Source organism: Trachypithecus francoisi, unplaced genomic scaffold (assembly GCF_009764315.1).
Source record: "Trachypithecus francoisi isolate TF-2019V2 unplaced genomic scaffold, Tfra_2.0 Lachesis_group8, whole genome shotgun sequence".
Lineage (NCBI taxonomy): Eukaryota > Metazoa > Chordata > Mammalia > Primates > Cercopithecidae > Trachypithecus > Trachypithecus francoisi.
This window is the reverse complement of record NW_022681473.1, coordinates 62381012-62397746: the sequence shown is the minus strand read 5'-3', so window position 1 is coordinate 62397746 and position 16735 is coordinate 62381012. Positions and strand designations below refer to the sequence as shown.

General features: G+C 51.3%; 2 protein-coding genes across 4 annotated transcripts in view; one reads left to right on the top strand and one right to left on the bottom strand.

The window, feature by feature from the left end:
- PGAP2 (post-GPI attachment to proteins 2) overlaps nt 1–1531 on the top strand; it is a 28830-nt gene extending 27299 nt beyond the window's left edge. The window contains 2 exon segments of the mRNA XM_033205671.1: nt 198–306; nt 506–1531. Of these exon segments, the coding sequence (XP_033061562.1) occupies nt 198–306; nt 506–636 (240 nt within the window). The 3' untranslated portion in view covers nt 637–1531.
- A 624-nt stretch (nt 1532–2155) lies between these two features.
- Nucleotides 2156–16460, bottom strand: RHOG (ras homolog family member G). 3 transcript variants are annotated; one of them, XM_033205668.1, is made up of 2 exons: nt 16313–16460; nt 2156–3383 (listed from the first exon to the last, which is right to left on the bottom strand). In XM_033205668.1, the coding sequence occupies exon 2, from the start codon at nt 3313–3315 to the stop codon at nt 2740–2742; it is 576 nt and encodes a 191-aa protein (XP_033061559.1). In that variant the 5' UTR covers nt 3316–3383; nt 16313–16460; the 3' UTR covers nt 2156–2739. The 3 variants fall into 3 exon arrangements, with proteins under 3 accessions (XP_033061559.1, XP_033061560.1, XP_033061561.1); XM_033205669.1 differs by lacking the exon at nt 16313–16460 and adding an exon at nt 7607–7630; XM_033205670.1 differs by lacking the exon at nt 16313–16460 and adding an exon at nt 3994–4049.
- Between the last annotated feature and the right edge of the window lie 275 nt (nt 16461–16735).

Sequence of the window (16735 nt, the reverse complement as noted above, 5' to 3'; positions counted from 1 at the left end):
TTCTTGGCCCATCACTCCCCCAGAGGCAGGGACGTCAACATGTTCCTCATTCTTGCTGCCCCTGCCTGTGCTCCCTTCCGTGACCACTAGTGGGAGCCAAGGGAGGTAAGGCCCAGCCCTTAGGAGCTAGGGCTGAGAGGGGAGCCCTAGCTCTCATCCCAGCAAGCTGCAGAGTGATCAGACAGCCCATTCCCTAGGATCGGAAGTCCTACAGCTGGAAACAGCGGCTCTTCGTCATCAACTTCGTCTCCTTCTTCTCGGCGCTGGCTGTCTACTTTCGGCACAACATGTATTGTGAGGCTGGAGGTGAGGTCAGGATAGGATCCACAGGCAGTCATGAGTGGCTATGGGGCAGCAGTGATGTTTTTGATAATGGGCAATGGTCTTGGGGACTGACTGCCATTGTGCTCTCTGTAGCAGACAAATGGTGGTGTGATTTATCAAGAGGCCCCTGAGGGGGTAGCAGGAAGTTCATCATGCCCTGTTCCTTGTGTCCTCACAACAGTGTACACCATCTTTGCCATCCTGGAGTACACTGTTGTCCTAACCAACATGGCGTTCCACATGACGGCCTGGTGGGACTTCGGGAACAAGGAGCTGCTCATAACCTCTCAGCCTGAGGAAAAGCGATTCTGAACCCTTCAGTCCTGCTTGGAAGGAGGAAGCCCACTGCCCAGAAACAAGGAACAAGATACCATTCTGGCCTTCCCCACCCTACATCCTCTCTTGGCCTTACTGAAGATGGGGGAAGGGTAAGAAGGAAGGGCATAGGCCAAGGCTCACCCCAATGCTGCTGGCTTCTCCTCTCCACCCCTCATATGGGCATGGGGTCCTCAAGCAACATCACCTTTACCTGAGAGGCCCCAAGAAGCTGAGCTGGCAGAGAGCTCCACCATTTGGTGCTAAAAAAACGTCCTGAGGTTCATGACCACCATCCACTTTCTGGCCTTTACATAGTCACCTTTCACTGAGGTCAGGAGCCCCTGAGCAGTTGCTGCTCCCTGACAACCACAGCCATTTCTCTCCACGGGGTCATTCACAGGACTAATGTATTTCATGATCTACTGTGCACATCCAGGCCTGTGGCCACAGTCCCCTGCTAAAGCTGCTCAGGTGTTCTAGTCCTGACTTCACCTTTTTGATGTGGTGTGTGCCCTATGGTATGTACCCTTCCCTATCTGAGCCTCAGTGTGTCCGTGTGTCTGATGGGGGATGGGTGGGCTGTATGATTTCCAAGGGCTCTACCAGTCAGTGGTTCTGATGTCACTGGGTGGAGGTGGTGTTCTGTACCTAAAGGATGACCTGCTCCAGAAACAGCACCAGCACACCATGTATTTTCTTCTCTCTTCTGAAAGTTCTGGCTTATAGACCCCTCCCTTCCTTTGCAAAGGTATGGGATACAGGGGTCAGATGCAGATTTCTACCATAAAATGGGCTCTCTGGTATCTCCTGTCTTCCCTACTGCTCCAAACCCTAAATTTTGGTTGTACATTTTGTTTTAAAGGAAAATAAATTTTTTTGGGGGGGCCAACAGTTGCTTAGGCTTGCCAGTCTTGGGGCTCATCTTGTTTGATAGGAACTGGGAGAGAAACAGGCTCAAGAGTGGGGAGGGAGTAAGTCCATGGCAGAGTATGACTCCTAGCAGCATCCCCCAATCCCCCTTAGGTCTGGAGTCTCCTAAGGCTGGTCTAAGCCTCTGTTTTGGTGAGCAGGAGTGACTGAGCTATCTGTAATGATTCTAGGACTGCAAGCTAGGATAACTGGAAGTCTTCAGTTGAGTCAGAGACCTGGGTTCAAACTCCAAGTCTTGTTAAAGCGCTGTCCTCTTGGTGGTGTGAGGTACAGCTCTCAGATGCATGACTGTGAGAGCATCTGCCTTTAGGCTAATGGCTCTCAACCTCTCCCTTTCTGAGTCCTAAGATCAGGAAGTCTTTCCTCAAGTTTTGTGTGTGAGTCCACTATAGCATCTGTGACTGGGCCCCAGAGCAAGACTGCCCCCTCCAAGGGAGCCTAGAGCTTTGTTAGGGAAATTGGGGGGTGAGGGGACCACAATGAAGCCTATTGTCTACCAGAAGAAACAAAAGGCTCCCAGTCTCTGGGGAGCCCTAGCCCATGCCCACCCGCTAATGCCCAGCACACAGGGAGGAGCCGGGGCCACTGGAGACAGGAGGTTTTATTGATGCTGATGGGGGTAGGAAAGGCCCCCAGAGGCATGGGGGCTGAGTCAGTCAGCAAATGCATAAGGCCTGGGCACAGAGGAGCAGGTTAGGGCACATTCACCTTCTCAGGATTCTGTGGCTCCCTCACTGGAGAAGGGAGAGAGCATCTTGGGGGTGCAATTCCAAGAACAGCGAGGGCAGAGGTTAGAGATGGCTGAGAGCCCCTAACCTGAGGAGGCACCACAATAGGCAGCAACAACTGTGTGGAAAGCTAGATGAACTGGTCAGTAGCGGAAAATGGGAGGGGGCACTGGGTTGGCCTCTTGGGGAGGGGTCCAACCTTGGCTTGGATGAGCTCATGAGAATACCCGGTGTTCCCAAGCAGAGCGGGGCAGAGGCCAAAGCCCCTTTCTCTGCAGGCCTCCTTAAGGAGAAAAAGGCACTCAGAGAAAAAGGCATTCAGGGAGCCCCCTGGAAAGGGGTGCCAGAATTAGTCCTTAAGGCACAGCTGGGGCGGACAAGGCACCAAGGCACAACTGGTGGGGGAGGGCAGGGGCAGCCTCCAAGCCGAGTGCCAGGGTCACAAGAGGACGCAGGACCGCCCCCGCTTGATCGGAGTGGGGTTGAGCACAGCCCGGACAGCCTCAGCGAACACTTCCTTGACACCATCCTGTTGCAGGGCTGAGCATTCGAGGTAGCGCACAGCGTGGATCTGCTTGGCCAGTGCCTGGCCCTGCTGCGGTGTGATGGGCGCCTGGCCCTGCTCCTTGAGGCGCCGTAGAGTGTCAGGCTGGGCTCTCAGGTCCTTCTTGGTGCCCACCAGCAGGATGGGCACATCAGGGCAGTGGTGGCACACCTCTGGATGCCACTTGTGTCGCACGTTCTCATAGGAAGGCGGACTGGCAATGGAGAAACAGATGACAAAGACGTTGGTCTGAGGGTAGGACAGTGTACGGAGGCGGTCATACTCCTCCTGGCCCGCAGTGTCCCACAGGTTCAGGTTCACTGTGCGCCCATCAACTGCGCTCTGCGCGCTGTAATTGTCGAACACGGTGGGGATGTACTCTTTGGGGAAAGCATTAGTTGTGTAGCAGATGAGCAGGCATGTCTTGCCCACAGCCCCATCACCCACCACCACGCACTTGATGCTCTGCATCGTGGGTGCAGTTGCTGTAGTGGAGGCAGTGCCTCCTCTCTCTTCTGGACCCCTCTGGCTGCAGTGACCTGTGGACAGATGAAAGGGGACATTCTTGGTTAGGGAGGCCTCTGCCTACTGGGAAGAAAAGATAAGGGCACACAAAGGGAAACTGGCTCCTGTTCCCTTAACCTGACACTATCCCAAAATCCCATCAAGACAATCATCAGAAAGATACACAGTGAAAGGCCCTGAGACCGAGCAAAGATGCAGTATAATGTGGTAGAAAGCACATAAGCTCTGGCGCCAGATAAACTAAGGTCAAATCTTGGTTTTGCTATTTCCTAGCTGTGTAACCCTGAACAAATTGCTTAACCTCTCTATGCCTAAGTTTTCTTACCAGTAAAATGAGGATAAAATAATATCTACCTCATTGAGTCATTATAAGGATTATATAATACACGTAAAGCATTTAAAACAGTGCCTCATCCAAAAGTATTAGCTTTTCTTTTTTTTTTTTTAGACGGAGTCTCACTCTGTCACCCAGGCTGGAGTGCAGTGGTGCGATGTCTGCTCACTGCAACCTCCGCCACCTGGGTTCACGCCATTCTGCCTCAGCCTCTCAAGTAGCTGGGACTACAGGCGCCCACCACCACACCGAGCTAATTTTTTGTATTTTTAGTAGAGACGGAGTTTTACCGAGTTAGCCAGGATGGTCTTGATCTCCTGACCTTGTGATCCGTCCGCCTTGGTCTCCCAAAGTGCTGGGATTACAGGTGTGAGCCACCGCACCTGGCCAGTATTAGCTATTTTCCAGGCTATACAGACACAAAAGGAGAGTGCACAAATTTAGGGATCCACTAGATCCTCTACTAAATATGGACGCTTTCCACCAGGAGACTGGAAAGGGTTCTGGCACAGGACAGCTGTTCCAGGTCACTCTGATGCAGCCATAGGTAGAACCTCTCTCAACTCAGGGCCCACCCTGCCCTCTCCAAACCTGGTATCTTGGCTACTGAGTACAAACAAAAGGCACAGTAAGAAACCTGCTGAGTAAGGGGCTCAATTCTTCAGAGAGCTGCCCTATCCCAATCCAGGGTATTCTGGCAAGGGGGAAATCTTTTTTTTTTTTTTTTTGAGATAGAGTTTCACTCTGTCGCCCACGCTGGAGTGCAGTAGCGCGATCTCAGCTCGTTGCAACCTTCGCCTCCCAGGTTCAAGTGTCTCCTGCCTCAGCCTCCTGAGTGGCCGGGACTACAGGCACATGCCACTGCATCCGGCTAATTTTTATATTTTTAGTAGAGATAGAATTTCGCCATGTTAGCCATGCTGGTCTCAAGCTCCTGACTTCAGGTGATCCACCTGCCTCAGCCTTCCAAAGTGGTGGGATTACAGGCGTGAGCCACCACACCTGGCCACCCCATCATTCTTATAAGTACTGAAAACCCTATCTGGCCGTGCACACTCTGGTTGCCAATTCAGTACAGCAAATTCAATGCAGGGGATTACTGGAGATTCAGTTGAACCTGGGATTTGGACTGGGGTATGGGTATGTTATGATGAATGAGGTAGAGGCTGAGGCTCCCAGACATTAGTATCTTCTCTCAAGGTCCTTGGTGGGGTGGAGCAAATCTTTTTTTTTTTTTGGAGATGGAGTCTCGCTCTGTTGCCCAGGCTGGAGTGCAGTGGCACAATCTTGGCTCACTGCAACCTCTGCCTCCCGGGTTCAAGTGATTCTCATGCCTCACCCTCCTGAGTGGCTGGGATTATAGGCACCTGCCACCATGCCTGGCTAATTTTTGTATTTTTAGTAGAGATGGGGTTTCACCATGTTGGTCAGGTTGGTCTTGAACTCCTGACCTTGTGATCCGCCCGCCTTGGCCTCCCAAAGTGCTGGGATTACAGGCATGAGCCACCATGCCTAGCCTGGAGCAAATCTTTCAAGCCCAACTAGGAAGGATGAAGCCAAGAGTAAGACAAAAACTTGACTTTCCCCTCAATCTTCTGTCCATTTCCTGAGACCCTGGCATGTGCCTCTGAAAGATTTTAGAGCCTTCCAGACTCTTGGGTAGAAAATACCATCATTAAGAACATAGATGCTAGGGCCGGGCGCGGTGGCTCAAGCCTGTAATCCCAGCACTTTGGGAGGCCGAGACGGGCGGATCACGAGGTCAGGAGATCGAGACCATCCTGGCGAACACTGTGAAACCCCGTCTCTACTAAAAAATACAAAAACTAGCCGGGCGAGGTGGCGGGCGCCTGTAGTCCCAGCTACTCGGGAGGCTGAGGCAGGAGAATGGCGTAAACCCGGGAGGCGGAGCTTGCAGTGAGCTGAGATCCGGCCACTGCACTCCAGCCTGGGCGACAGAGCGAGACTCCGCCTCAAAAAAAAAAAAAAAAAAAAAAAAAAAAAAAAAAAAAAAAAGAACATAGATGCTAGATTAAGACTGGCAGGGATTCTAATCACAGTTCCACCAACTAGTTATATGTGATCTTGGCAATGTATTTGTTCCCCAAGCCTCAATTTTCTCATCTGTAAAATGGGCATAATCTTGCCTACTGCATTACAATTGCTCAGAATATGAAATGAGGCCAGGCACAGTGTAATCCTAGCACTTTGGGAGAACGAGGCAGGTAGATCGATTGAGCCCAGGAGTTTGAGACTAGCCTGGGCAACATGGCAAAACCGTGACTCTACAAAAAATGAAAAAATTATCAGGGTGTGGTGGTACACGCCTATAGTCCCAGCTACTTGGGAGGCTGAGGTGGGAGCATCACTTGATCGCAGGGTGGTCAAGCCTGCAGTTGGCTATGTTCATACCACTGCACTCCAGCCTGTGCGACACAGCAAGACTCTGTCTCAAAAAAAAAAAAAAAAAAAAAGTAAGAGTTAATAATGTATAGAAGGTGTCCAGCATGAGGTATGGCACATAGCAAGTGCCCAATAAATGGGCTGCTGTATTATTAGTGGGGTAAGTATAAGGAGTCCCAGCTCCAGCCAACATCTGGTCACCTCTGCAGGTCATAGGGCCTTGGGGTGAGGAACTGCTTTTCTGAGTTCTGAAGCAAAGCTTCCAGAAACCCTGCGATTATTTACACTGCTATGGCAAGGGTCCTTCTCTCATCAGCTACTTTTTGGCCATGGGGGACTCTTGGTGGTCAATATGTGACTTCCTTTCCCTGACTGTCTCCCACAACCAGGGCCTGCTCTCTGAGAGGGGGCAGCCCTGTTTTAAACACAACCAAATCCCTGAGTATTCCTTATCCCTGGCTCCACCCAAGCACCATCACCACTAGCCCATTTCCTCCATTTCACTTGCTATACTGCAAGGCTGCACTCTGGTCTGGGAACCCCTTACCCCGGCAGCCTGAGCTCTCACCACTGGTTCAGAAGCTTCAAAAATCAATGACAAGTGGAAAAGAAAATCCCCACTGGGAAGTGGAAAAGAAACTTTCGTGGTATGGGGGATGCAAAGGGCCCAGGGCTTGGTCCCAGCTCCCTCCCAGGGTACAGTTTCCCTTGGAATCAGCTGGGAAAGAAATGATTTCACTTTCTGAAGTTGTGTCTCTGGTTCACATTAAAAAATATTTCCATCCTATTTGCATGAATGAGTGTGCGTGTGTGCGTGTGCACATGTATGTGCATGCAACCTCAGGACATTCAGATGGAGACCCTCCGAGTGTGGGTCAGGGAAGGGCATAAGGACCCTCTAGGTCAGTGGAGAGTTGAATAGAGACTTCAGACTGGAAGTTGAGACACCTAAGTTCTAACCCCAGTTCTGCTGACTCACTACAACCAAGCATGAGGCATTTACGCTTGCTGGGCCTCAGTTTTCCTATCCAGGAATTGGAGATTACAATGGTTGTTACAAGAGCACTAGGTAGATGAACTAAGACTTAAAGCTCCTTGGAGGCAGGTGGCATTACCTGTGCCCCAATGGATTATGTGGGAAGCCCTGACATTCAAAGCAGAACTCCTGGGCCTGCAATCTTCAGTTCTACACAGAGCAGGGGGGTGGGTGTTGACAGTCTGACTGAAAAGCCCAGCGCTGGGCTGGCCCAAGCAGGAAGACAAGGAAGGAACTCTGGCTAGCTGTCACAAGGCCCAAGAAACTGGAAGTACAGCTCTCTAAGGAGGTGGTTATCAACTAGCAATCAGTAAATCAGCTCTCAAAGGAGAGGGGAAGGACAGGGTAGCTTCTGGGCTGGGAAGGGAACAGGGACTGACACTGGAAAAGGATGATGAGTATGGTACTGTCCAGAAACAAGCAGAGCAAAGGCAGTGTGGTATAGGGCCAAGAGTACTGGATACCTGACTCTGATGTCTTGAGTTTATCTGCTGACCTTGACCCTTGACAAAAAAAAAAAAGCCCTCATATGGTATAAGCCTTTATAGATTGCATGTTATTATGTCATTTGACCTTTATAACAACCTGTCAGTACTATTCCTATTTTACAGATGAGGAAACAAATTCAGAGCAGTAAAAGTAACTCTACATCACACAGCTAGTTAGTATGGCAGCCAGAACACAAACCCGGTTTTGTGACCCAAAGTCCTGTGTTTTCCACGGTGCATCTTACAGTCTTCAAGTTACCCCTTACCAGCTAACTGTGTGACCTTGATCAGGTAAGTTACTGCCCTTCTTGGAGCCTCCGTTTCTTCATCTATACAGTAGAAGTAATAATAGTAGCCCTCCCAGCCTCTCGGGCAGCATCAAGGAACCTGACCATGGGAATGAATACGCTTTGTAAACTGAAGTGTTGTGCACACAGGAGGTGACAGGAGCCAAGCCTTTCATCCCAGAAGGCAGGAAGCACTGAGTATGCCTGTGTCTGTGGTGGGGGATCAGCCCAGTCCTCCCTACTCAGGTCTAGTTCAGACCTTTATTCTGTCTCCCAAAACAACTCTTTCTGAAATCCTTTGGCCCGAACTGGGTTGAATTAAGTTCCCATAGCCCATTTCAGGAGGGCATATGCTAAAAGGTAGAGTCTAAACTGCGCCAAATAGGAAGAAGGGATGTCAGTGCTGCAGGTGGCCAAACCAGGAGTGTGACCTACCTGGAGCAGGGTTCAACGATGACTTATTCACTAAGTGGCTTTTTAAAAAAAAACATTAAGCCCAGCTCAGTGGTGCACCTGCAGTCCCAGCTACTAGGGAGGCTGAGCCCAGAAGTGAAGGGTTGTAGTGTGCTACACTAGTCAAGGTTATTGTCCCTGTGAGTAGCCACTGCACTCCAGCCTGAGCAACGCAGCAAGACCCCATGTCTCAAAAAAAAAAAAAAAAAAAAAAAAAAGTTATTTAGTAAATCAGTGGTTGCCGATCTGTTTTGATTTGTTTTTTCTTTTGGAGACAAGGTCTTGTTCTGTTGCCCAGGCTGGAATACAGTGGTGCCATCACAGCTCACTTTAGTCTCAAGCTCCCAGGCTCAAGGCATCCTACCTCAGCCTCCTGAGTAGCTGGGACTACAGGCAGGCACCACCACACCTGGCTAATTTTTGTATTTTTTATTTATTTTTTGTTTGTTTGTAGAGACAGGGTCTTGCTATGTTGCCCAGGCTGGTCTTGAACTCCTGATCTCAAGCGATCCTCCTGACTAGGCCTCCCAAAGTGCTGGGATTACAGGTGTGGGTCACCACGCCTGGCCAGATCTGTATGTTATTAGACAAATTACAATGACTTATTCTGGCTTTTTAGTCCCAATTCAGATCATGCCTAGTCCCTCATATTGTCATTCAGAGTTCTTCACAGTTTGGTAAGGGGTATTAGAGTTATATAGACTTGGATTTGAACCCTAGTTCTGCCTCTTACCAGCTCTGTGATCCGGAGCTTATGATGATTTGCCTCTTTAAGCTTCAATTTCCTTATCTTTCAAATGCAGCAGCAATGTATGGTACCTACCACAGAGCAGTGTTACAAGGACTAAGTGCATTAATGTATAATATGTACACAATCTAGGTACTTTGCAAGTGTGAGTTCCCAGTTCCCTGGTCCAGAGGGATTTTCAATGTCCTCTGCAAACAAGTCAGGATCATTCTTGCCTCTGAACTTTTACTCTTGTTTTTCCCTCTGCTACTATTCCCTCTCCCTTCTCTAATCTTTCTTATTCCTTAAGGCCTAACTTAAGTTTCACAGTTCCATAAGGTTACTGAATTCTTCTTTGGATATCCGTTGCATGGCCACCTGTCACCCAGGCTCGAGTGCAGTGCTGTGATCTCAGCTCACTGCAACCTCCACCTCCCAGGTTCAAGCGATTCTCCTGCCTCAGCCTCCTGAGTAACGGATTACATGCACGTGCCATCATGCCCAGCTAATTTTTGTATTTTTAGTAGAGACAGGGTTTCATCATGTTGGCCAGGCTGGTCTCGAACACCTGGCCTCAAGTGATCCACCTGCCTAGGCCTCTGAAAGTGCTGGGATTACAGGAGTGAGCTACTGCACCCATGACCCCCCTTTTAATCCTGTTTTGGCTCTGTGTGATTCTCCTTTTCCAACAGTCATACGTAAGTTTCCCAGCTGTGGATGCCCTTCAGTCTGAAGTCTTGGCTTCTCTGGACTAAATGACAAAAAAAAAAGAACTCTAAGTATAGGGCTAGGCACACAGGACTGTACAACCATTGCCTTTTGATCTGCTTGTGCCAGCACTCATTACTGAGATATGGAGACACCTCTCTGAAGCCCAGTACCGGACACTCCCTGCCTACCCCACAACAGACAAGACTGCAATGCTGAATCTTATTGGACAGCAATGACAGGCAAAAGCTGTGCCTGAAATAGGCAAAAACCTCTCTTCCCAGTACCAGCTTGACCTGGCTCTGGCAGGGAATATAGCCCATGGGGGTCTAAGACCCTGTCTGAGTGTGGTCCCTGGAGCCTGGCTTGCACCCAGTGGGGCCTGGCCTTGGGGTGTGGCCCAGGCAGGCCCAGAATGGGGGAGGGAAAGGAAGTAACTTGATTGCCAGATCTCTGTGGCTGTTACAGCAGGGGAAGTGTCCCAACTGGGAGTGGGGGAGGGGAGGAACGGGCTCTTAAGAGATAGGCGAGTATGGAGGTGATGGGAACTTACCTCAGCCTTCTATAACCTGGCTCCCTAACATGGGGCTCCCTTTCTGCAGCCCTCCCTGAACCTCATTATAACTATAATCCATCTCTGGCCATTCCAATCCTGATCCTCTACAAAGGGGCCTCCATATTCTCTTCCCTAAAATACATCAAGTAGTAATATGGAACCATGCACCATTGCTGCCTCTTCGAGGAAAGTGTAAATTATCCAAGTCCGAAGTGACTTATCCTATCCAAAGTCTGGTCCCTGTCTCTCTCACAGGCATGGAGAGGCTGATGTGAATCTTAATCTCTTGTTATTAGACTGGGAGTGTCTAGAGGACAAGGTCCTGGTTGACTGGACCTTGCTGAGCACCCTAAGCTGAGCACAGCATGTAGTAGCTGTCAGTAAATAACTGAATGAACTCGATGCAATCATGTCTTTGCATATGGGAGTTCCTCTTCCTGGAATGCGACTCACCCCCCTTCAGATCCTTCCTGTCCTTCAGGCCCAGTACTGTTCCCCAGCTTCTCCAGGACATCACAGCAACCCCCTCTCCTGCCTTACCTTTCCCAGCTGACTGTACTCTTCATTGTGCTGAACTAACTGGATGCTTCAGGGGGAGGGTAGTCTGACCTTCTGTTTATTTCCAGAAGCCCAAGGAAGGGCTGAGCAAAAGCTATAGAATGACATACCCCTCCTCCCCCATCAATCCACAGACTCTGATGCTGGGAACAAGGAAGAACCTCTATGACCAGAAGACACAAGACAAAAGTAACCAACTTCTTTCTCACTCACCCTGAAGAGCTCCAAGTTGGGATAATAAACACTTAAGTTATACCATCTTGTCTTCAACTGGAAGGGTGAGAGGTGAAGCTGGCAGATCTAGCTCAGAGATGATGAGAAAGATGGGAAGGAAAAGTGGTCCTGACGGGCTACAGACTGGGAATATCTGAGGACCCTTGGTCAAAGACAAGGCAAGGGGCAGGGGCACTGGTGGAAAGACTTCTGAAGCTCTACAAGTTTGTTTGTTTGTTTTGAAGGGAGGAATAGAGGAGAGGTGATATAAAGAGGCTCAAAGGGGCTGCAGCTGGCTGCAGCTGGGCTGGGAGGAGGAAGCTGGGGGAGACATGAGGTCAGTGTGGGGCTGGGACCAGGCCAAGGGCTGAGTCTCTTTCTTCCCTTTCTCCCTATCAGCAGGGAAGAACCCAAGAGAGCCCAGTTCCTAGTCTTAAAAAAAAAAAAAAAAAAATCCCCTGGGTGCTGTGGCTCACGCCTGTAATCCCAGCACTTTGGGAGTCAAGGCAGGCAGATCACTTGAGATCAGGAGTTCGAAACCAGCCTGCCCAACATGGTGAAACCCCATCTCTACTAAAAATACAAAAATTAGCCGGGTGTGGTGGTGGGTGACTGTAATCCTAGCTACTCGGAAGGCTGAGGGAGGAGAATCACTTGAACCCAGGAGGCAGAGGTTGCAGTGAGCAGAGATCATGCCACTGCATTCCAGCCTGGGCAACAGAGCAAGACTCTGTCTCAAAAAAAAAAAAAAAAAGAAAAAAAAAAAAAATCCATGCTGGAGGACTCTCCACCTCTTGCCATTCATTCATTCTTCAGCCCCTGGAGAGGATCCTACACTGCAGCAGGGAAGGAAAGAAGAGTTGATGCTACCCACTAGGAAATGAGACAGTGGTAGCTGGGAAGGCTGAGGGGCAGTCCAGGACCCTTTCACTAAGTCCTAGTTCCCAACCTTCTTCATTCATTGTCCCAGCACCCCAAGTGTTCCATTAAAGGTGAGCCTCAGCTGGGCACGTGGCTCATGTCTGTAATCCCAGCACTTTGGGAGGCTGAGGCTGGTAGATCACTTGAGGTCAGGAATTTGAGACCAGCCTGGCCAGCATGGTGAAACCCCATCTCTACTAAAAATACAAAAAAAATTAGCCAGGCCTAGTGGCACATGCCTGCAGTCCCAGCTACCTGGGAGGCTGATACAGGAGAACAACTTGAACCTGGGAGGTGGAGGTTGCAGTGAGCTGAGATCGTGCCATTGCACTCCAGCCTGGGCGACAGAGCAAGACTCCATCTCAAAAAAAAAAAAAAAAAAAAAACCTGAGCCTCAGGACCAGGATGGCTCTGGCTGGGGGAGCCAAGGAAGCTGCCCCCTCCCCCATGCAGCACAGAGGAAGGGTGCACACTGGCTTCCTCCTCCCCCGCCTAGCAGCAGCTCAGCAGTCCCTGGGCCCCACCAACGGCCTGTGAACTGGCACTTCCTTTGCCTTTGCTAATTTCATATGAGGCTGTACAGAAGTGCCATCCTCCCAATCCTGGCACCCCCACCTGAAAATACCCACAGAGAGACCCAGGGCTACCCAGTCCCTTTAGCCCTGCCCGAGGCTTGAGGGGGTTTCCACAAGGGAAAATAACATCAGGGAGGAAACTCCGGCATCTATTTTCCACTGTCAGTGAGGCAGAGCTGGAGCAGGAGACAGGGTACTCCATCTTACTACCCCCTGGCAAAATCCCCAACATTCTCTGCCTTCTTATCTCTCAAGTTCTAATAATCCTTGTGCTTGGGGAAAGGGCCACAGTTCTATCCCTGGACAGATACATATGTAGAGACTACTCAGACCCTGTCACACTGAGGCTGGTAAGACACGAGGGCCCCGAGTGAGGGCACTGCTATGAGGAGTCTCTTGGGGGAGGAAGAGTCAGAGACATGATGTTCACTGTCCCCTTTGGAGGTACTGATATGCAACTCCTTAATGCTGAAATGGAGCCAAGAGAAACCAAGTTGACCAGGATTATATACAGTTGGTAGCAAATCTAGGACAAGGGTCGGGTCTTCTCACCTCCATCCTTATGCTACTTCTACAAAGGGGAGAAGGTGAGGATTCTAACTCTGGCCTGAGAATGGACCAACCATCTCTTTAACCTCATTCAGGACAACCCCACCATAGTTTATTCCTTCAGAAAATGGACCAAAGGGTGGGTTGACGTACATCTGAGCCCTTTTTGCTTCCAAGTTCCCAGGCCCTCATGCCTAGCCCATCCTGGTGCATTCATGATTTAGAACTAACATTACTCAACAGTCAGCCACTCTGGCCCTGCCCCAGCTGAGAAGCTCCTCCTCTGGCCTCTAGCTCCTGGAGAGATGCCCTCCCCCCATATGAAATGAGGACAAAAGAGGAAGCTGGACCCTGGACAGGAAAACCAGTCTGATCTGGGGAGGTGGCCCAGGCTTTGTCTTTGGTTTCCCTCCTCAGCTCTTCTCACGGACCCCTACTGACCTCACTGCTAATGGGTCTACAATATATAGAAGGAGTCTTCAGTGTGGGCCTGAGCCCCCTTCTTCACGTCACAACCTTGACATGTTTAGCCAAGACTTTAATGGCAGCCTCCTAGGTTGTAGCCACCACCTCCCTTCACCCCCCAATATTTTCCCATTAAAATCTCTCCCGCCCTGGTCACATTTTTTCCAACAATGCCTTTTTTGCAATTAGCTCAAACTTCCAATGGGACCAGATCTCAACTGGGAGAATCCCTGTCTTACCCATCTTGTCTTTACCATCAGAGCCCTGGGTTTGCTCAGTTACGCAGAATACTTAAGTAACTGCTGGTTTGCCAGCCTAGAAATTGGGACTCCTGGGGTTTTTATTAAGCTGTGATGCTGGGAAAGTGCCTTGTATGCACATCCTTCTTTAAACTGGGCTTTTATGTAGGTCCCTGGGATTTCTCCCTGCAGCCACACTTCTGTACCTCCAAGAAATGCAAAGAGAGACAGGTGGGTGGAAGGGAAGGACGGGAAGAAGAACAATTCATGGGAGAGGGACGACTGTGACATGGGAAGATGACAGAATGGGGAACAGGGAGAGCCCTTAAATTTAGCTGTAGCACTTAACTCCCCTCTACTTCTCTTTTTTTTCTAGTGGAGAGAAATGAATACAGATGACTGGAGGAGGTAGATAGAAGCAAGATCCTCAGCATGCACCCCAAAAGCTTGAGGAAGGAGCTCTAGAGTGGAAACAACAAGAGCTTCCATAGCCAGGATGGACTGAAGTTAAATTTGGGAGGAATTCCTGAGAAGGAATAGGGTCCTAGGTGAGATGGGGAATATTAAGGATGCCTGAAGGCAGAGGGGTCAGTAGAACTCCAGAGGGCTTCCTGGTCACTAAGGCTCTGATGCAGACCAGGGCATCTGGGTACCCGGCCTAGGCAGGCCCCAGAAGGCAGCAGGAAAGGAGCAGACACCTTTGCCTCAGCCGCTTCTTAATTCAAAACTAGAACAGTTAAGTTCGAAGTTAGACCAGCTGCAGTCTTTCCTCCAGAATCCTGCCTTTGCCTCCTCCCTTTATTTCCATCACACCCAAGTTGGTCCCATTCTTTCCACCAGGTGATGCTGGAACTAGTAGGTAATGAAGTCAGGGACCTTCAGGCTGTCTCTCGGCTTCCAGGCCTGGCCCCTTGGTCAAGCACCACAGGTTGGGGTGATTTTGATTTCCCAGGGCCTCTCTTACCAGTCTTATTCCTGTGTCACCCTACGCTGACTGCTACAGACTGCTTCCTCCTGCCTAACCACAACCTCACTCACTGCAGGTTCCCTTCATTTTGCTGGTTTCCCTTGGGCCCTCTCAAGGCTGAGGGCAGTTATTTTGTCTGTAAGAGATAAAGATGTAGACACATAGACACGGTTTCTCTCTTGCGCGCGCGCACACACACTTTCCAGCTCTTTAATCCATCTCTATCACCGGGAGGCTGCAGACTGCCTCTCCAAGCTAGGGAGGTTTGAAAAGACTCTCGAACTCACTAAGTCTTCAACAACAGATCCTGATTCCAAAGCTGGAGATAAGTGGGTGGGAGAGAAGGATACAGAGAGGGTGACAGGCTGAAGGTTCAAGAGGAATGAGGGGTGATGGAAAACGCAAGGAGGTATAAGTGTGTGGTGCCAGAGCTGGGAAGGGAAGGGATGGGGCAGGTTGCAGAGGACTGAGATGAACATGGGGCCGGGTAGGTGAAGAGAGGTCAAGGCCTAGGTATGACTGCATATTTGGAGAAAAACAGACTGAAAGGGATGAGAAGAGAGTGATGGCGGATTTCTGGGTAGAAACTAAAGGCGTGGAGGGAGACGATAGGAGCATGTGTATAATTCAGGGACTAAGAATGAAGAGGAATACTAGGAGATGGTTCTCAATCGGCCCCAAAAGACACAACAAAAACTTCTCAGGGACTATCAGTACCTCTGAATGAGAGTCCTTCCACCTCCAGTCACAGGGCAAGACCAAGTTACTCCCAAAAGAGCAAGGCAAGGCTCTGGTCAGGTAGGAACAGCGTTCGCTCACTGAATACCTACTGCTTGGCTCCAGGTAAGGTTGGGACTCAGGAAAACAGCTATCTGGAGAACGAGTGGGGTCGGCGGGGCTCCCCCAACCCTAACCCCGGTCCTCCTGAGTGCAGAGGGCCTTGGGGCTGCAGCCCGAGTGTGAGTCTGGATTAGCATCGATCTTCCAGGGAGAGAGCTTTCGGAGGCCCCAGACACCGCCCCTCTCACTCCGACAAGTGTCACAACTGCCAGAGCAGAGAGAGTGCCTTTTCCAGCTCAGAAGCCCTCTCCCCTCATGCACTTCTCAACACCCCCCGCAACTTCTGAGGACACCCCACCTGAGTCCTATCTCCCAGCTCTGAGATTTTCCACTTTAGAGACACTTCTCTTGGAGCCCGGGACCCTCTGACCTCAGGGGTCCCTCTCGGCTCCCGAGAGGCGGTACAGCCGCCGGGAAGCCACCCTCGCCGAGCCTCCGCCGGCTCGCAGTGGCCCCGTCCCCGCCCCGCCCGGCCGGCCGCGCCCGCCCTACTTGGACCGAGCCGAGAAGCTCCAGCCCGCGGCCCCCGCCAGCAAACGCATGGGCCGGCGCCCGCGCCGAGTCCTGGGCCGGCCAGGCTCCCGTACCCCGGACCCCTACCCACCAGCCCCGGCCGGGCCTCACCTGATGCCCTCCCCGAGGCGGGGGAGCTGGGGGCGGCGGCAGCGGCTCCGGGCTCGAGAAGGAAGTGAGAGCGGGAGGCCGGAGGAAGTGGGGGGGGCGGACCGGCGGGGCGGGGTGGGGCGGGGCCCGACCAGGAAGTCCGAGGGCCGGTCTCCCCCTCTTCAGCCCCAGCCCGCCCCCAGCCTCGCCCCCGGCCCAGTCCCGGGCTCGCCACTTTCGCCCTCCCAGCCCGCTGCCCCTGCGGCCAGTAAGTCAGGCCTCCCAAGGTCTAGGTCTCTCTGCCTCCTCCTGGCCACCCCACCCCTGGAGGCCCTACTCTAGGCGGTAGGCGTTCGTCCTCTTCCCCCCATCCCGACCCCACCAGCCTCCGCGGGAAGATGCTGAGAAAGGCGCCCCTGGGCCTGGTGCCTTCAGCCAGCCCCA